General features: G+C 40.4%; 2 protein-coding genes across 2 annotated transcripts; both read right to left on the bottom strand.

Annotated features, from left to right (window-relative positions):
• Nucleotides 1-8,083: 8,083 nt before the first annotated feature.
• LOC144256576 (pre-mRNA-splicing regulator WTAP-like) lies at nt 8,084-17,580 on the bottom strand. Its single transcript, XM_077801830.1, has 3 exons — nt 17,408-17,580; nt 10,995-11,149; nt 8,084-9,315 (listed from the first exon to the last, which is right to left on the bottom strand). Exons 1-3 carry the CDS (start codon nt 17,524-17,526, stop codon nt 8,732-8,734), a joined length of 858 nt encoding a protein of 285 aa, XP_077657956.1. The 5' UTR covers nt 17,527-17,580; the 3' UTR covers nt 8,084-8,731.
• A 1,704-nt stretch (nt 17,581-19,284) lies between these two features.
• LOC144256692 (proto-oncogene Mas-like) lies at nt 19,285-20,259 on the bottom strand. The gene has a single exon (XM_077802104.1). It carries the CDS (start codon nt 20,257-20,259, stop codon nt 19,285-19,287), a length of 975 nt encoding a protein of 324 aa, XP_077658230.1.
• Nucleotides 20,260-21,547: the final 1,288 nt, after the last annotated feature.

A 21,547-nucleotide genomic window follows, 5' to 3' on the forward strand; every position in this document is an offset into this window, starting at 1 on the left:
TATCTAACTCTTCCCACCTTTGTTTCTTCTCTATTTAAAATCTCACTGAGCAGTCTAACAACTATCTTCTGTTACGAAACCAGAAATCTACACCCTTTGAACTTCACTTACTTCAGGAAAGCTTCCAATTTCCTGTATTTGGTGACCTCCCACTCCCACCCCCTAGTGTCTTATACCTCACCTTACCTTTCATTTACCATATAATTCCTAATTTCATTTGTCTCCTCTACTAGACTATAAGATCTGCATCATGACCCTGTTATGTAGCTCCTAGCACATCAGGGGCATTAAATATGAATATATTCTTCTGGAGACAAGAATATATTCACTTGTCTCCTGCCTGGAGGCTCTATCTAGAACCAGCTTAGGAGGAAGTCTTGAGAAGGTAACTTTTTGTTGAGTGGCATGCAACAGCTGTCTTACAGAAAATCCTCAATATTGACTAAAAAGTATGTATGGGCCAGATGGGGGCTAAGAATATTGAGGAGGAAAGAAGAGAAAAAAAGTCTTAAGTTAGATCTAGAATCATGTTACCTGGGCTGCTTAGCAGAGGAAGTGGGTGGGTAACCACCATAATTTCCAAGTGCGTATAAGTAGCCACCATTTTACTGGTATTACAGAGCTAGTTTGTCCTGCAGAGGCTTTGAAACCATTCTTGGTTGTTTCATAAACAGTTGCAAGGATCCAAGTCAGGTTTTAGATACAAAGCAGAATTCACCAACTTACCAATTAGCAAATTGGTATTCATGTGAGGAGTGGTGAATCCCCAGTGGATTTGCGTAGGATGGAGGTTGGCAGTGTGCTCTGTACCACTAAGGGTAGCTCCACACTGCCTCGTCACAACTGCCCCGTAATAGGTCCAGATCAGAGATAATTACTTTATTCAGGGCTATAAAGTATTCATTATAGCCATGGAGACAGATGAATGCCCAAGACAGCATCATCATAGAAGAGTAGTGAATAATGATGGAGTACAGGGAATAAAGAGCTATTCGTGTGAGAAATGGGGAACATCTGAGAGACAAAACTGTCAGGATAACTTTCCATAATTCTGTAAAAGTATCTCGGAAGTGGTCAGCCACATAACAGCTGAGAAACCAAGCTCATCCATGGAGCTCTAAGTAACAAGTACTAACAAAACAGGTGTTCTTGAAATCTTCCTTGTAGTAGCATAGAGGCATTCACTACTTTATGTGAATGTCAATTGGTCCATCCTTCAAGGCAAGACTTGTTTTTTGTTTTCTTTTACTGGGAAATGAACTCGGGGGCACTTTACCACTAAGCTATATTCCCAGCCCTTTTTGAGACAGTCTAATTAAATTGCTGAGGCCTTGCTAAGGCCAAGGCTGGCTTTGAACTTGCACTCCTCCTGCCTCAGTCTGAGTGGCTGGGGTTACATACAGGTGTGCACCACTGCACCTGGCTTGTGAAATGTTTTTATTCCTCTTATTGGTATTTCCTTCACAGGCCAAATTTGACATTGTTGTCAGTGCTGTGGATAACACCAGCCTAGAGCCTGCCAGGCCAGCACTCTACCACTGAGCTTTGCTCCTAACCACCAAATTACTTCTAAGAGACAGTACTTAACTAAATCCATTAAATTAATCTATGTCTTTAGCTATATACTTAAAATCTGCATAATTGTAGTTTTTTGGTTATTCCATTGCCATTTCACATGATTATGCCCAACTTTTTAAGTATTTGGCACAGCTGTCATTAAGACTGCTTGAGTTGGCATCTCTGGTTCAGGTACAGTTCTTTTTACTGAAAAATGAAGGAAGACTAACAGTGTCTCAATTCTTGGAATCATAGTTCAGCTACCAGCTTTGAGGGGGATATTACTGAGGGAGCTCTAATGGCAACACTCTAAAGGGGCAGCTCTAACACTAACCTGTTGAAAAATTAAAGGATTCTTTAAGTAAAGCTATTATTATCTCTTCTTTTTAAAATCAACTGCTCAAATAAATTTTTTAAAATACTTTTTAATCTTTATTGGACACAATACCTTTTTTTTATTTATGTGATACTGAAGATCAAACCCAGGGACCCACATATGCTAGGTGAGCGCTCTACCACTGAGCTACAACCCCAACCCTGCAAATAAAAATTTCTATTGGGAGTAGTTTAACAAAGGGAGATGGACTTAAAGGACTGGAACTTCACTTGGATACAGTAGTGGCTGACATTTACTGAGCAGTCACTGTGTACTTGGCACTTGCTGTGGACCAAATGTTGGCCATCCTCATATCGAATAAAATCGACTTCAAGATTAAGTTAATCAAAAGGGATAAAGAAGGGCATTATATACTGTTAAAAGGAACCATTCACCAACAATTCATAACAATTATCAATATTTATGCACCAAATAATGGCACTGCGATATTCATAAAACAAATTCTCCTCAAGTTCAAGAATCAAATAGACCATAACACAATAGTTATGGGTGACTTCAACACACCTCTCTCACCATTGGACAGATCCTCCAAACAAAAGTTGAATAAAGAAACTATAGAACTCAATACCACAATCAATAACCTAGACTTAACTGACATATATAGAATGTATCAACCATCATCAAATGGATATACTTTTTTCTCAGCAGCACATGGATCCTTCTCAAAAATAGACCATATATTATGCCATAGGGCAACCCTCAGTAAATATAAAGGGGTGGAGATAATACCATGCATTTTATCTGATCATAATGGAATGAAACTGGAAATCAATGATAAAAGAACGAAGGAAAAATCCTACATCACATGGAAAATGAACAATATGTTACTAAATGATCAATGGGTTACAGAAGACATAAAGGAGGAAATCAAAAAATTCTTAGAGATAAATGACAATACAGACACAACATATCGGAATCTATGGGACACAATGAAAGCAGTTTTAAGAGGGAAATTCATCGCCTGGTGGTCATTCCTCAAAAAAAGGAAAAACCAACAAATAAATGAGCTCACACTTCATCTCAAAGCCCTAGAAAAGGAAGAGCAAAACAACAGCAAATGTAGCAGAAGGCAAGAAATAATTAAAATCAGAGCGGAAATCAATGAAATTGAAACAAAAGAAACTATTGAAAAAATTAACAAAACTAAAAGTTGGTTTTTCGAAAAAATAAATAAGATTGACAGGCCTTTAGCCATGCTAACAAAGAGAAGAAGAGAGAGAACTCAAATTACTAACATACGGGATGAAAAAGGCAATATCACAACAGATGCTACAGAAATACAGAAGACAATTAGAAATTATTTTGAAAACCTATATTCCAATAAAATAGAAGATAGTGAAGACATCAATAAATTTCTTAAGTCTTATGATTTGCCCAGACTGAGTCAGGAGGATACACACAATTTGAACAGACCAATATCAATGGATGAAATTGAAGAAGCCATCAAAAGACTACCAACCAAGAAAAGCCCAGGACCGGATGGGTATACAGCGGAGTTTTACAAAACCTTTAAAGAAGAATTAATACCAATACTTTTCAAGTTATTTCAGGAAATAGAAAAAGAGGGAGCTCTTCCAAATTCATTCTGTGAGGCCAATATCACCCTGCTTCCGAAACCAGACAAAGACACCTCAAAGAAAGAAAACTACAGACCAATATCTCTAATGAACCTAGATGCAAAAATCCTCAATAAAATTCTGGCGAATCGAATACAAAAACACATAAAAAAAAATTGTGCACCATGATCATGTAGGATTCATCCCTGGGATGCAAGGCTGGTTCAATATATGGAAATCAATAAATGTTATTCACCACATCAATAGACTTAAAGAACCATATGATCATCTCGATAGACGCAGAGAAAGCATTCAACAAAGTACAGCATCCCTTTATGTTCAAAACATTAGAAAAACTAGGGATAACAGGAACTTACCTTGACATTGTAAAAGCTATCTATGCTAAGCCTCAGGCTAGCATCATTCTGAATGGACAAAAGTTAGAGGCATTCCCTCTAAAATCTGGAACAAGACAGGGATGCCCTCTATCACCACTTCTATTCAATATAGTTCTCGAAACACTGGCCAGAGCAATTAGACAGACGAAAGAAATTAAAGGCATAAAAATAGGAAAAGAAGAACTTAAATTATCACTATTTGCAGATGACATGATTCTATACCTAGAAGACCCAAAAGAGTCTACAAAGAAACTACTAGAACTAATAAATGAATTCAGCAAAGTGGCAGGATATAAAATCAACACGCATAAATCAAAGGCATTTCTGTATATCAGCGACAAAACTTCTGACACAGAAATGAGGAAAAACACTCCATTCACAATATCCTCAAAAAAAAATAAAATACTTGGGAATCAACCTAACAAAAGAGGTGAAAGATTTATACAATGAAAACTACAGAACCCTAAAGAGAGAAGTAGAAGAAGATCTTAGAAGATGGAAAAATATACCCTGTTCATGGATAGGCAGAAGTAACATTATCAAAATGGCGATATTACCAAAAGTTCTCTATAGGTTTAATGCAATGCCAATCAAAATCCCAACGGCATTTCTTGTAGAAATAGAGAAAGCAATCATGAAATTCATATGGAAAAATAAAAGACCCAGAATAGCAAAAGCAATTCTAAGCAGGAAGTGTGAATCAGACGGTATAGCGATACCAGATTTCAAACTATATTACAGAGCAATAGTGACAAAAATCAGCATGGTACTGGTACCAAAACAGGCGGGTGGACCAATGGTATAGAATAGAGGACACAGAGACTAATCCACAAAGTTACAACTATCTTATATTTGATAAAGGGGCTAAAAGCATGCAATGGAGGAAGGACAGCATCTTCAACAAATGGTGTTGGGAAAACTGGAAATCCATATGCAACAAAATGAAACTGAATCCCTTTCTCTCGCCATGCACAGAAGTTAACTCAAAATGGATCAAGGAGCTTGATATCAAATCAGAGACTCTGCGTCTGATAGAAGAAAAAGTTGGCTCCGATCTACATATTGTGGGGTCGGGCTCCAAATTCCTTAATAGGACGCCCATAGCCCAAGAGTTAATAACAAGAATCAACAAATGGGACTTACTTAAACTAAAAAGTTTTTTCTCAGCAAGAGAAACAGTAAGAGAGGTAAATAGGGAGCCTACATCCTGGGAACAAATTTTTACTCCTCACACTTCAGATAGAGCCCTAATATCCAGAGTATACAAAGAACTCAAAAAATTAGACAATAAGATAACAAATAACCCAATCAACAAATGGGCCAAGGACCTGAACAGACACTTCTCAGAGGAGGATATACAATCAATCAACAAGTACATGAAAAAATGCTCACCATCTCTAGCAGTCAGAGAAATGCAAATCAAAACCACCCTAAGATACCATCTCACTCCAGTAAGATTGGCAGCCACTATGAAGTCAAACAACAACAAGTGCTGGCAAGGATGTGGAGAAAAGGGTACTCTTGTACATTGCTGGTGGGACTGCAAATTGGTGCGGCCAATTTGGAAAGCAGTTTGGAGATTCCTGGGAAAGCTGGGAATGGAACCACCATTTGAACCTGCTATTGCCCTTCTCGGACTATTCCCTGAAGACCTTAAAAGAGCATGCTACAGGGATACTGCCACATCGATGTTCATAGCAGCACAATTCACAATAGCTAGACTGTGGAACCAACCCAGATGTCCTTCAATAGATGAATGGATAAAAAAAAAATGTGGCATCTATACACAATGGAGTACTATGCAGCAATAAAAAATGACAAAATCATAGAATTTGCAGGGAAATGGATGGCACTAGAGCAGATTATGCTTAGTGAAGCTAGTCAATCCCTAAAAAACAAATACCAAATGTCTTCTTTGATATAATGAGAGCAACTATGAACAGAGCAGGGAGGAAGAGCAGGAAGAAAAGATTAACATTAAACAGAGACATGAGATTGGAGGGAAAGGGAGAGAAAAGGGAAATTGCACGGAAATGAAGGGAGACCCTCATTGCTATACAAAATTACATATAAGAGGTTGTGAGGGGAATGGGAAAATAAACAAGGAGAGAAATGAATTACAGTAGATGGGGTAGAGAGAGAAGATGGGAGGGGAGGGGAGGGGGATAGTAGGGGATAGGAAAGGTAGCAGAATACAACAGTTACTAATAGGGCATTATGTAAAATTGTGGATGTGTAACCGACGTGATTCTGCAATCTGCATTTGGGGTAAAATTGGGAGTTCATAACCCACTTCAATCTAATGTATGAAATATGATATGTCAAGAGCTTTGTAATGTTGTGAACAACCAATAATAAAAAAAAAAGAAGCCTACACAAGTTTAGTCATAAAATTGCACTACTCCTTGAAAAACTAATTTTCTATTGCACACCAATGATAACACGACAGGTGAGTTCCATTCCATAGATATCTCCCCTGCCCCTAGTACTAGGGATTGAACACAGAGGTACTTTACTGTGTTGCATGTCTAGCCCTTTAAAAAAATTTTGTTTAATCTTGAGACAGGTTCTCACTAAGTTGCCTTGAGCTTGTGATCATCCTGTCTTACCCTCCTCAGTTGCTGGGATAATGGGCAGGTACCACCACACCCTGCTCAGGGAATATTAATTTAGCATGTATCAAAATGTTTAATCATATAAAAATGCAAATTGTATATTATTTTTCATTCACTTTAGAAGACTGAACTAAAGGTTAATCAAAAGACAGTGCAAAAGCTGGGGTTGTAGCTCAGTGGTAGAGCACTTGCCTCTCAGGTGTGAGGCACCAGGTTCGATCTTCAGCACCACATAAAAATTAAAAAATAGATATTGAGATATTGTGTTCAACTAAAATATTATATATATATATATATATATATATATATATTATTATTTTTTTTTTTTACGTGCAGGCCAGGCAGTGGTATATGCCTACAACCCCAGCAATTAGGGAGGCTGAGGCGGAAGCCAGCCTGGGCAATCTGTTTCAAAAAGCAGGGATGGGGCTGGGGATTCAGCACAGTACACTAGACATCTTGCCTAGCAAGCACAATACCCAATAATGAAGGAAAAAAGGTTTTTCATTTTTTACAGTTCTGGGGATTGAGCCCAGGGCCTTGTGTATGCTATGCAAGTACTGTACCACTGAGCCACATCCACAGCCCAATACATTATTATTATTTTTAATAATTATTTTTAGTTGTAGTTGGACACAATACCTTTATTTTATTTATTTTTATGTAATGCTGAGAAATGAACCCAGGGCCTCGCACGTGCCAGATGAGCGCTCTACCATGAGCCACAACTACAGCCCCCCCAGTAATTATTTTTAATACACCACTTAAGACCACAGATGTGTCAGCTAGATAAGCAAAATATAGTCATCATTTCCAAATTAAGTTGAACTTCTGTTACAATTATTGTTGTAACTCCACTTCTGAGGTTCACTGGTTACAAGTTATGTCTGAAAACTGTTTTGCTTTTAGCAGAAATGACATGTTTTATATCAACCGTATATAAATATGCTACAGAATTCTAAAGACATGATGTCTTAGTCCTTGATAGTTAATGTATAATTACGTTGAGGGGGAAAAAATGGAACCAGCTTTAGCAATCTTAGCATTTTCTCCTACATCTCAATACCCCCATAGACTTAGTGATATAATATATACAGATATGTTAGTGAAACCCAATAATACTGGCCTATGTTTCAAAACAAACATCACTGACTACAAGGATACACTAATTAATTAAAATCAGGCCACAGAAATAAGCTGCTTTTCAGTTAAAACCAACAAAATAGCTGGTGACTATTTTCTTTAGACTTTTCTGCATTTTCAAATATTTTTAAATTATTATTTTTATGTCAGGAAAAAAAACATTAAAGAACAGTCCTAAACTCCAACTTCATTTTGCAAAAAAAAGCACAGATTAATAATCATGTGCACAATCAAAACTGATGAATGGGCAGACCTAAATTTCAGCTTTGTGGCATGTTAAAGGATAATGATTAGAAATTCAGCAAGTCAATGACAATGTGACAAAAGCTAAACATACCCAAAACAACAAAACAAAAAATTTTTACCAATGATAAAGAGTTACAATAAAAATCTTTATTTAGGTTTGGCCAGTACAGGTAAGATATACTGGAGTCACAGAGCAATATGCATTAACAGGATACAACAGTTCATAAAAATTGAGTTAACTATGCACACAAATATCTTAAACATTCAGTCACCTAAAGAGAAAATGCACAGATGTATGGTGGAAAAAATTGTATCTAACACTGAAACTACTATAGGATTCCATCAACAAGTCCAACTTTTAGTGATAAAAATCTACGGTACTGGGCAAACTTGGCAGTCATAAACCCACATCTACTCTAACAAGTCTGAATGGTGCGGAAGTATATAACAGCATGAGGAAGAATGCCCTTACACAGCACGGGTTCTAGAGACACAGATTTATACAGACATCATTGTGTCATACTTTTAAGGAAAGATTTCCATTTACAACTTCACATTAACTCATATAAAAATAACTTGACCCTACACAAAATGTCCTTTTAGCAACATTCAAAGTAATTAACTGTTACAATTTCCAAAGTGGCAGAGGTATTGAAGCCAGGGAAAAAAAGAAAAAAGAAAGGGGAAAAAGAAAAGAATCAAACAAAACAAAAACACACCCATAAAAAGGCAAGTTGTGACAAAAAGTATGCATCAATTTTCTGGACAGTATCCTCTCCCAAATTAAATGACACTGTATAAAAATTTGCTGGAAAAATATTACAAAACTGAACCCTGTACATTTACACTTGAGTCCAAGCCATTCTGAACGTGGCGGGAGCCCACAGTTCGGTTACCTTTCCCACTCACTGCTTTCTCCTCTTGAGGGTCATGACTGGAGTCTGTGTCATTTGAATGATGTGTAAGAGAATTTTCACTGCCCGTGGGAGAGTCTACACTTTCATACCCCGCACTGAGTTGGTTTACGTAACTACTACCTCCTCTGCCAGTTCTCTCCTCTGAGCTGTTGGAGGCCTTATTACCATTCCCTGGAGAAGAAGGAAAGTCATCCTCTGTTGTGTTCCCCTCCCTGTGAAATCCAGACCCAGACGTCCTCTGACGGGAGGAGCTGCCATTGCTTGGTCCATTTGCCAGACGACTGCAGTCTTTACTTGTGGCCTCTGCCTGTTCTACAGGTTCAGAAGATGTAGTCCTGCTGGTACTTGGGGCTGAGGCTTGAGACTGCTGCTGTTGGTACTGAGCCAACTGCTGGCGCGTCTCCTTCAGTTGTTGCTGAAGAACTAGAATGGTACTCTGCATACCTTCTACTTCTTCGTCAAGTTGTATGATGAAGTCATTTAGTTCTGTGCAAAGGAGAGTCAAACCTACTTTAATATCTCTTAAAATATTTTAAAATATTTCTCAATAAAGTCATAAAGCCAAGCAGTCAATAAATACTAAGTAAGTAAAGAAACACAACTTTCTTTCTTTTTTGAGGTACTGCGGAGCACTTAACCACTGAGCTACATCCCCAGCCCTTTTTATTTTTTACTTTGAGACCAGGTCTTGCTAAGTTGCCCAGGCTGAATTCAAACTTCGATTTTCCTGCCTCAGCCTCCTGAGTGGCTGAGATTACAGGCGTATGCCACCAAGACCAGCTAAGAAACAATGATGCTAATACCACAACACATTTTAAATTTTTACTTGAAATTTTAAAATAGCCATTCAGAAATGAGTGTGGGGGCAAATTGGATACTTCAAGTAATATATTAAAGAACCGAGCTGAAAATGATTCAAGCCATCCTGCTACCCATAGCTGGTTACAGCCTGAAAAATATGACCCACATTTACCTGTGGGTTCACCACAGCCAATCCCCTTACTCCTCACCCTCTTAGTCAGTGTCTTAACTCCACAGTAGGTCCAGTCCTCAGGACAGTATGGTTCTTTAATTCTCTTAAGAGGTCTGTGCTGTTACCAAAGACTGCTTCATATATAAGAACAAAATCACATAAAATACTACTAGGAGACTAGTTAAGATACACATGTCCGAGCTGGGCCCCATGGCACCTGTAATCCCAGCGGCCCAGGGGGCTGAGACAGGAGGATCACGAGTTCAAAGCCAGCCTCAACAAAGGTGAGGTGCTTAGCAGCTCAATGAGATCCTGTCTACAAATACAAAATAAAGCTGGGATGGGGCTCAGTGGCCAAGTGCCCTGAGTTCAATTCCCTTTACCCATACCCCACCCCCAAATACACGTCTGTTAAGTTTTTAAAAGACTTTGGGAAAACAAAGTCCCTCACTGATATATAAAAATCTCCTAGTTAACATGTTTACAAGTAGTACAAGTTGACTCCAGTCCTTTTTCAATTCTGAAACAGGGTCTCACTAAGTTGCCCAGACAGGTCTCAAACATATGATCCTCTTGTCCCAGCCTCTGGAGCCACTGGGATTACAGGTGTTCGCCACTGTGCCCAACTAAAAGGTAGTTTTAAAGGTAGTACTTGGCCACTGATTCTCTTTGCAATTAACCATCACATATGGTATCCCTCAGTTTAAATGTTCAGTTTGGCTATGTGCCTCACTACCAGTCCTCTTCGCAAACAGGAGAAAGAGCACTGGATGCACCTCTGCTTGCCCCAAAGAGGACAGTGGCTAACAATTAAACTTGGGTTGTCTTAGCAAATTTAAATATTAAATCTCTTATTCACTAGGACCCTGATAGATAAAATTATATTCTTTTCAGACTACTGGAAATTGCTAAACATTTCTAAGATTCACTCTTACCGAGAAATGGTTAAAGATACACCTTTTAACCACCAAACAAAAAAAATTTCTTATGCAATTTGTGGAGTAAGCAATTAGAGAGGGGGGAAAATCCTAAAATTAAATAGCTGTTTTTTGACTTAACTAAAAATGTTTCATTCATAACTTTATATAACCAGACAGAGAACAGCATGCACAGAATCTAACCTATGTGATCATGCCTGGCAGTGTTTTAAAGCCAGTGCAAAGTTAAGCAAACTTTTCAAAAAACCCCTTACCATCCTGACTGCTTTTAAGTTCCTCACTATATTTCTTCTGTAAAGCCAACTCTGCTTCAAGCTGTGCAATACGACCCTGGGACAGTTGCCTTCCAAGCTCCTGGTTCTCCTGGATAAGCATTCGACACTTCGCCATTAACTTTTTGCCTGTTTGGCTGCAAAGGAAAGAGCCAACCATCACAAAATGAAGATAAAAATCTCTATAACCTTCTTTGCATTACTACAGCAGTAGATATAACACATACAGAACATAACTACTTCACAATAAATGCCACCCTATAATTACCATCTTCTTTTCTGGAACATGTCCATCTTCTGTATGTCAGTATTTTGCCTATACACCAGCAAAAATAACCCCTATACAGAGAGTACCCAAAAAGCCTTTTTTAATTGTTTTTCTTTTACATCAATAATCTATTCAACTCAAAATATCATTTAAAATAGAAACAGTCCAGTTAAGTAATACACATCTTGCATATACCATATTAACTACACTCAGGTACTTAGCTTTATCAAACAAAAGTTCTTGAAAAGGTACATGCAGTATCAGTCATAAATATACTTTCTTTAAAATACCTATAAATGAATCAAAATATATTTATCCTTGCTAGAAAAACATATAAATTCCTCCTACTAAATAGATTCTCTGGCACATGAATATTTCCTACTTCTCAAGAATATATCTATTCTGTTAAGTGAAGCACTTTCAGTATTACTATTTTAAGCCTTAAAACTCTTCTGAGCTGGGGTAGCCCAGTGGTAGAACACTTGCCCAGCATGTACAAGGCCCTGGGCCTGATCCGTAGCAGTGGGAATGGAGGGTGGGGGCTCTTTTCTACTCACTCATCAATGCCTCATTTAACTTTTTCTTTCCCCAGCCTAGGGACTGAACCCAGGGACACTCCATCACCTCCAGCCCTTTTTATTTTTTGAGACAGGGTCTTGCTAATAAATTGCCCAAGCTGACCCTGAATTTGTTATCCTCCTGCCTCAGCCTCCCAGGTAGCTGGGATTACAGGCATGTGGCACAGCCGCCCAGCCTCGTTTAACTTTTTATATGAAATATATATATAGGGGCTGGGGATGTGGCTCATGCGGTAGCGTGCTTGCCTACCATGCGTGCGGCCCGGGTTCGATCCTCAGCACCACATACAAAAGATGTTGTGTCTGCCGAGAACTAAAAAATAAATAATAAATAATTCTCTCTTTCCTCTCTCACTCTCTCTTTAAAAAATATATATATATAGATATAGATATAGATATTTTTTTAAGTCGCCAAACTGGGGCATAAGTTTTAAAATTTAATACTAATATGCAGCTTAGCTTTTACTGATGTGGAAAAAGATTAACTATGAATCACAACAATCAGGGATTACTTTTTTTTTTTTGAGAATTTTTAATATTTATTTTTTAGTTCTCGGCGGACACATCTTTGTTGGTATGTGGTGCTGAGGATCGAACCCGGGCCGCACGCATGCCACGAGAGCGCGCTACCGCTTGAGCCACATCCCCAGCCCAATCAGGGATTACTTAAGACAAATAATGCAAACATAAAAATGTCTACCAAATTAGGAGTGCCTTACTTTCAATAGCTCCATTTCCAAATGCTAGGGCCATATACTGTAGTTCCTATAAGCACATGCACAGCAATGGCAGAAGTAAAATCAGAAGCCCTGATAACAGCTTTACTTCAGCCTCAGCAATACTGACAGAAATTACTGGTACTTTTAAAGGTATTAATTTAAGTATATAACTGTGATAATAACTTTGGGATGTGGATAGGGACAGTACGACATTCTTTTCACTGAATTAAGCTCAAAATGACTTTATTGGTTAAAAATATTTTAATTCTAGTTTTTCCTTGTTCTAGTAGTAATGCACTTTCCTGATGCATTACTTCTGAGTGCATCTGATTCTATCAAGACTTAGAACTTTAAAACTGGGAGCACTTGATAGATAATTCTTAATCTTTCAAGTAGTATGGCAAAGTTCTTTTCACTATCACAGCTTATGTTCTAACCCAACAAAAAAGCCTGTAAGTTTCCTTACAAAAATCTATGGAACAGTAAAACCTAGTTTAACACTACTCAAATGAGTACGAGGTGAAACTCACGAGTTAGCACATGACAAGGGTTTTATTCTTTTATATTTCAATTATATTAGCTGGTGTTCTTCTTCATTGCTACTGTAGCTTCAGATTTATCCCATTTTTCATAAGCATCCTCAGACTTACCCTCCACTGAACAAGCACTTAGAAACCAAACAATGAGGAAATAAGATATTACGGACAACAACAACAAAAAAAGATATCATGAACACCGCTGTCAAAGGCAGTGGACTTCTTTCCACTTGGCTACCAATGCTGCAACAACTTTATTTCTTGCAAGGCATACAGCAATTAAACTGAAAATTCTTTTCTATGAATTTAATAAGGATTAGGAAAAGAAAGCTGTAAAATACATTAATGACCTGACTTAACCCCATATAAAAACATCGAAAACTCTATTGCAAACTGGGCATGGTGGTACACGCCTACAATCCCTGCGGCTCAGGAGGCTGAGACAGGAGGATCTCAAGTTCAAAACCAGCCTCAGCAAAAGCAAGGCACTTAGCAACTCAATGAGATCCTGTCTCTAAATAAACACAAAAAAGGGCTTGGAATGTGGCTCAGTGTTCAAGTGCCCCTGATTTCAATCCCTGGCATCCCCCCCCAATCACATCCCAAAAAAATTCTATTGCAAAAAAAAATTTTAAAAACTCATCTTTTTATAAATAGCTGATCTAAGATAACACTATCACTTCTAAAATTAGTGATAACTCAAACACAAAAACACTTTTCAAAAAAACTCTGTAATTTTATCTCATTTTTATTAATTATCTCATGTAAAATTTATGTGATGCATAACACACACACACACACACACACACACACACACACACACCAAAAAAAAAAAAGGCTTGGGGTTATAATCAGGGGTGGAACCTATGTTTAGCATGTGAGGCCCTACATTCAAGCTTCAGCACCTGCCCCAAGCAAACAGGGAGTGGGGTGTAGCTCAGTGATACAGCACTTGCCTAGCATGTGCAAGGCCTTGGGTTTGATCCCCAACACAACTAAATAAATAAATAAAATGTTTAGGAAACAAAACATACAAAATAGTTGAAAGTCAGGACTGGAGGGGCAGGTCTATAACCCCAGCAACTGGGGAGGATGAGACAGAAGAACTGCTACATACTGGGCTGGGTTGCAGCTCAGCAGTAGAGCGCTCCGCCTAGCACATTCAAGCCCCTGGGTTTGATCCTCAGCACCACATAAGAATAAACAAAGGTATTATGTTCAAGTACAACTAAAAAATAAATATTAAAAAAAAGGAGGATCCGCATATGAGGCTAGCCTGGCCCTGTTTCAAAACAAAAATGAAAAAGGCCTGGGTTTAATCCCAGTACCAAATAAATAAATAAAAAGTGTTTGAAAGATGAATAAAAAGTCAGGATCATTCCTCTCATTCAAATGTTTCTTTCTTTTTCTTTTTTTTTCATTCATTCAAATGTTTCTGAAATAATTTTTAAATTATACACACACACACACACACACACACACACACACACACCATTTCTAAAACCAAATAACTCACAAAACAAATACAATGGGAAATATTTGAAGAGAAGGATTTTAAAAAAGGAATGAAGAAATGAACCTTGTATTTCGAGGTGAAGGGAGGCCTGGCAGGCTATTTTGCAGAAATGAGCACACAATTACCTATGTGATTAAATGCAAACTGAAAACTGCCAAATACTAAAACATACCTCTTTAAATGTGCTGAAACACAGGCTAAAATGTATGCATTATACACATGAATGAAATATTTTGACTAAAGTGGACAATATAACTCAGGAATCTTTCTCCCATAAAATTAAAGCAGAAAAATACTAAAGTGGAAAAAAAATACCACACATACACAAAACCCCATTCTACTTGAATTATTACACACTGATTATAATCGATGGAGCATTATTTGTTCCAAATTAATAATGTATTTTTAGTACCCAAAGAACTTTGGATTTATAGCCTAATTTTACAGAACAAACTTTCATTAAAATAAATTATGATTCACTAAATGGAAATACTATGTAACCATTAAAATATAGTAAACTATATGTACTAAAAAATGCCCAAGAGAAAAAAGAAAGGTGGTGGGGATCTACAAATCATTTGTATGTAATGGTATAATCACATCTGTTTAAATCAATACACATAAAATGATTGTGTATGCATACAAATTATCTTGATGATACCCAAGAAATTCAACAATGGTTACTACTCCTGGAAAGCAGAGTGTAAGAATGAGGTCACATCCAGGAGTGACACTCACTTTTCATTTCTACCTTTTTCCAAGTGTTTCAATTTTACATACAAGCATCTATTATCTTGTTAATTTAAGAGAAAAGTTTTACAATAACATGAATATAGCCCACAGACCTCAAAGTGACTGTACCTAAGTGGCAAAGAAAGACGCTAGCTAAATTTGAGTACATGTTAATTGATACATATTATGAACTACCTTTTGACCTACTATAAATACAGTTAGGCCATAAATTTTAAAAAGCACAAAATAAATACAAAAGACTTAATGTGGGCACAATAAGATAATTTAAAACACAATTTTTAGAAGCAGATTTCTTGCTGCAAAGTCACATAAACCACCTCAACCCACCCTCTGCCCCATAAATTCCCTAAAGCACAAACATACAAGATACTTACAATTGATTTGAATGATTAAGAAAGAATTTAAGTCACCCTTGTTAAAACTGCACTTAAACGATGGGACAAGCTGGAACATTTCTCTTCTACTCATCTCAGACTCCATTATCACCAAGCGAAAATTCAAATTGGTGACTTATAGAATGTTCTGATGAAAAAAAATTCATCTCCAGGATTGGATGGAAGCATGAAGAAAATAATGCCTCATTTATCTAAATGATCATATGAATTTTCTAGAAATGGTCACTATACCTTTTTTTTGGTTCGCAAAATGTCTCACTTAGGCCAGCCCATAGTTCCAACATATTATGTCCCCAATCTTCTGGCAGGCACCCTGTGAGATTGTCCCACATTAATTTCTACTACAATACCCTAGGACAAAGTGTCAAAAAGTAATAAGTATCAAGTCTCCTTGTCTTTTATGATACCAGCTGGAACAAAGTAGGTCTTTTAAAAATGAGATAGCTTTTTCCTTCACTTTGAGAGCACAGCAACCATTTTTCCAAAATGAATCTGCTCTCCACAGCCCCCCAAAATTAAAATGTTAAGAGTACAACAAAATCATAGTATTCCTTGAACTTTGGGGGGAAAAAAAGCGACTATTCCAAGGCACATTTAATTTAATATCAAGAGTGTAATACAAAAGGCCCCAATACAACGAAGGAACACATTCCCCCATTAACACCAGTGACAATGCTCTTTTAACATGTGCCTGTTGAATGGGATGGGGATTCATAAAGTTCACTACTGAGAAAAAATAATGCAGTGAGTCTCATCATCACAGCCAATGTCCTTATACAATCTAGTTGTGAAATGAACGTTCATAACGCTTCACACAGTTTAAACCTGAAGTTCAATACCACACCTTCATGTCTGCACAGTCCTCAGTTGTCTGCAGTTTTTAAAACCATTCAAAGAACCATTGATGAAAACCACATTGATTTAAGGCTCCATTATGTAAGAGAGAGCCCTAAGCTAGATGGTTAAATATATGCTCTACTTGTACTGACAGCTATTATTTGATTTTCTCATGACTATTAAAAGTTGGTTCTCAGCAGAAAAACCTTTAAAGGCAATATCACCTCATTTGAGTTTTGACCCAGAAGTTCAACAACAATCATGAAGTCCACAGTCTTATTGGCAAAACTGATACACAGTGTCTCTAAGTCATTATGCTCAAGGCTAAGAGCGATGCATATTCCGTTTTTACATTTTACTGGAATTTTACATGTTCAATTCATGATTTTTAAATCTCTAGGTTTTCAATCCTCCAAACTGTCTGAAGACACAGTGTGCCACAGACTTAAGACTTCTGTTTCTCCCTCTATTTTCTTCAAACAGAAACATTTCTCAAGTGTCTACATGTTCTAGAAGGGGAATTTTTCGGAGGTGGCCTCTTCTTCGGAATAGTCCGACGACATCAGGCCTCAGAAGCAAAGGGAAGGGGAAGAAAAAAAAGCTGAAACACAAGGTTCATCTGGTAAGTTTTACATTAATCATTACAAGCTGCACGGTATAAGAATGTGTTTTGTTTTGTTTGGCTCAAAAAGTCTGAGTCTTGGTGTGGAAACGAGTACTTGGCTGTCCCACCACAGCTTTCTCGCAGTGGGACTGTCAGGGAAGTCTTGACTGGGGAGTATGATTTGTTTACCTATCAGGCGTAAACTTCCAGGCACTCAGTTCATTTTGGGCTTGTTCCAGTTTGTCTTTAGTCTGTTCCAGTTCGCCTTTCATTTTTAGGAAAAACAAGTTGATCGCTGGGTCTACCATTGTTGATCTCAGTTGGGCAACACTCGGCTGCTGGACTTGCTTGAGGTACTGAATTTGAGTCTGTGCAAAGCAAAAGAAACAATTATTACCAAATCAAAGAAAACATATGTAAAATGATGGGGGAAATGCCCTTGCATTAACTTGATTTACCAGCTCCATTTATTAAATCCCTATCCCCTTTGATCTTAAGATTTTTCCCCTAAGGGGCTAGGGGAATAGACAGGTGACAGAGCACATGAGGTGACAGAGTGCATGAATGCAAGGCCCTGGCTTCTCTCCCTGCACACACACAAATCCACTAGAAAAAGCACTGATTAAATTAAGAACAACTATAATTGAAGTTGTTATTCATGTAAGAATTGTGGCCATCTGATTGCATCTCCATGTATGTGGGACACTGAAACAAAAAGGCCTCATCATTGCAAATATAAAACTACCACACACCAAAAAAAAAAAAAAAAGGCTGTATTTACTAAAGAATACTGACACACACTAAAAAAAAAAAAAAAAAGGCAAAGTTTAAAATATTAATTATAAAAGACTGAGTGGAGCCGGGTGGCGTGGCACATGCCTGTAATCCTAGCAACTGGGCTGAGGCAGGAGGATAGCAGGCTCAAGGCCAGCCTTGCTAACTTTAGCAAGACCTTTTATCAAAAACATGCGGGACCAGCTGCCTGGGGACAGCAACTCTGGGCAGGCAGGAGGCAGGGCCTGCCCTAGGCCCGAGCTGAGTAGAGATGCTGGAGGAGCAGTGCAAAGATCTGTCTTGAGGAAGACCCTCCAGATCCCTCCGGGTGTGGCTGCCTCCCTGCCAGCCCTGCGGCTGGGCCTCCTTCCAGGAACCATGGACGGAATGCCTCGAGAAGGGAGGCATGGAGCTGCAGAGGCCTGCCCAGGCTGAGGTGAGGACTTGTGGCTACCGATCACCCACCCTGGAGGGGGGTCTTCGGAACACAGCCGGCCTCGTGAGCTTGCGTCTGAGGAAGTCGACGTGCCAGCCCCGAGTCAAGGCAGCCAGGGAAAGGAAGCCGCAGGGAACTCCCCGGGCAGGCAAGTGCCTGTCTTCACAGCTGACACCAAGCTCCTAAGGTGCCACGCCACGAGAAGCTGTCACACTGTGAGCCAAAAGGCCTTCGCCCACCTACACCCAACATTTTAAAAGATGTGACAATATCTGGGCAAGACAGAGCTGTGCGCGTGCCCTTTACCAGGCAGAAATGAGCGCTTCATCTCCCACTTGAAGGCGTGAGGAGGGTGTTCATTGAACATCTGACCACGTGCCAGGTCTGGACATAACTCCACCTCACCCCCACAGCGACCCTGGGAGTCCAGACAGCCTCTGTGAGTATCTCATAAGTGAGGGAGGGAGGGAGGGAGGCGCAGGCAGGTCAGAGCACCGCCTGATGCCAGGGGTGCAGATGGCAGAGTCAGGCTAAGCCCTGGTTCTTCCCTCCACGCTGCACACTTTGTGGTGGTCCCTCTCCTGGTCACAGCTATGGAGTAGCTTTTGTGAATCACAATAAAACGCCACCAGAAGGGCCAGCAAGAGCACAGAGGGGACTGTTAAGTACAGAAGTGACAGAGGCCTGACGCGGACTCAGGCTTTTCCAGCGGAGACAGGACAAGAGCAGACTCTCACGGCTGTCGGCGTCTCATGCATAGGAAAAGGGCATCCTTCTGGGACCAGGAGTTTAAACACGCTGAAGTCAGTCACCTGTGCTCCACCACCTCTGTCCACACTTCTGTCCTCCTCAGGCCTCAGACGACCGTCTCGATGGAGATGGTGTGGCCATTGCCCTCCTGGCGCCGAGGCTGCATTTCATCTTTGAAAGCCCTGGTCAGAACCACTTTTAAGGACTCCTTGAACCGCTTCTTCTTGCTGCTGCCCACAAAGAAGTAAATGAAAGGGTTGGCGCTACTGTTGATGGTGGAGAAGAGCAGAGAGAGGTTGTGCAGGTTCCCGAACGTGGACCAGTACTCGTAGTACAGCAGGTAGAGGACTCTCATGGGCACGGCGAAGATGAGGAATATGATGATGGTGACCATGATGACCATGTACAGCTTCGAGGAGTGCGACGTCCACGTGTTCTTTCGGATCTTCACCACCAAGATGGTGCTGGACACCAGCATGAGGGGAATGAAGACCAAGAAGCTCAGGACCGATATGAAGATGATGACCGCCCTGCAGTCACTTCGGGAGTGACCCTCTTCGCTGTCGATGCACATGACATATTCCATGGTGGTCACCAAGCAAGAAAGCGCCCACAGGAGGGCGCAGACCAGTGCCGACTGGTGCTTGGGGCGGTGGCATCGGTACCAGATGGGGTAGAGGACTGACAGGCACCTCTCCACACTGATGGCCGTCAGCAGATAGAGGCCCGTGTTGTAGCCAAACAGGAAAGTCACCGATAACGTGACGATCGTGTAGTAGTGGCCAGAAGAGAGCTCATAGTCTAAAGCGTAGTCGATGGACAGGATGAAAATACAGAAGAGCAGGGAGATGTCCGCGATGGACAGGTGGGTGATGTAGACCGTGAAGGGGCTTCTCCTCATCCGGAAGCAGAGGAACGAGAGGAGAATTCCATTTCCCACCAGCCCCAGCGGGGAGATGCCCATGATGACCCAGTGCACCACGGGGATGTGCGGACGCGGACTCCCCACGGAGGCGTTCCCGCGGCCCGAGGCGTTCAGGGACGCTTCCGCGACCGTCGGGATCACGTTGGACCCATCCATGAGGAGACCTCGGCGGGATGCTTCAGGTGACGGTCTGTGAACAAGCCAGACAAACAAACAGTGAAAAGCGGTGCATGGAAATAAAAGGGAGATTTCTGCTGAGAATCCTGACCTCCAGGTTACTTTTAAGAAGTTCAGTGGACTGTGTGGCTCTCTAATGCCGATGAGATGAGACATTCGAAAAGAGAAAGAACTGATTTGGTGATGTTTCCCATCCCCGGTCGCCCCTCATCCTGGGTTACCATCTGCCGGTGGCTCAGGGCCAAGTTCCAGTTGGTGAGCTGGGTGCTTGCCTCCCAGTGGTGTGATCCAGAAGCCCAGGGGACCCTGTCCCGACTGCACCTCCCCACTCACGCGTCCCTCTGCCATGCAGGTGGGATTCAGGAAATTCCTTCCAGTGGGGCAGGTTCTCCTTCGTAATTAGAAGACAAAGACCCCCCATAACTTCAGGAACCCAGCACAAGGACCAGAACTCACTCTACCATGAAGTTAGAAGTTTGCAACTGTGCTCCTCAAGCTCACCCGTCAAACAAGTACTCAGTGCCAGGTGCTGTTCTAGGCACCGGGACACAGCAGTGCAGGGAACAGAACACACACCAGCCTCTTGGAGTTTAAATTCCAGTGGGAAGGCTGTCAGTAGCCAAAGATCAACCACAACGTCAACAAGTTGACGTCCGAGCACAACAGGTGCTGCGGCGGAAAGCAGAGCTGAGCTGGAGAAGGGCAGGCTGGGGTTTCTATTTTGCCTGGAGTGACGGAAAGATGCCACTCATAAGGTCACTCTTGGGCAAAGACAAGAAGGAGGTAGCTATCCGGCCCTGCAGATACTAGGGAAGAGCTTTCTAGGCAGAAGGATCAGCAAGAACAGAGGCCGGGAAGCAGGAATGAGCTGGATGTTTGTAAAGAACAGGAAGAAGACCAGTATGGCCCAAACAGCATGAGCAGGGGCAGAATCCGGCAGTCAGGCAGGACAGACAGGTGGACGGGGCCAGATCCAAAATAGTGCATAGACTATTGCAAGGATTTCACTCTCACTCCCAGTGAAATTAGAAGCCACCAGAAGGTTCTGAGAGGAGTGACTAATAGGATTCAAGAGTCAACAGCCTCTGTGTTCAGATTAGACTCCAAGGGCTGCACAGCAGGAAGAGAAAGGCCAAATTGGGGCTTTTGCATCAGCCCAGACAGAGAGGACAGTGACATGGACTAGACCATAGAGAGACAGCAATACCTGGATGGAGCCTGGATACAACTGGATTTGCATGTGGACACGATGTATGTTCTGGTAGAA

Source organism: Urocitellus parryii, chromosome 8 (genome assembly GCF_045843805.1).
Source record: "Urocitellus parryii isolate mUroPar1 chromosome 8, mUroPar1.hap1, whole genome shotgun sequence".
Classification (NCBI taxonomy): Eukaryota; Metazoa; Chordata; class Mammalia; order Rodentia; family Sciuridae; genus Urocitellus; species Urocitellus parryii.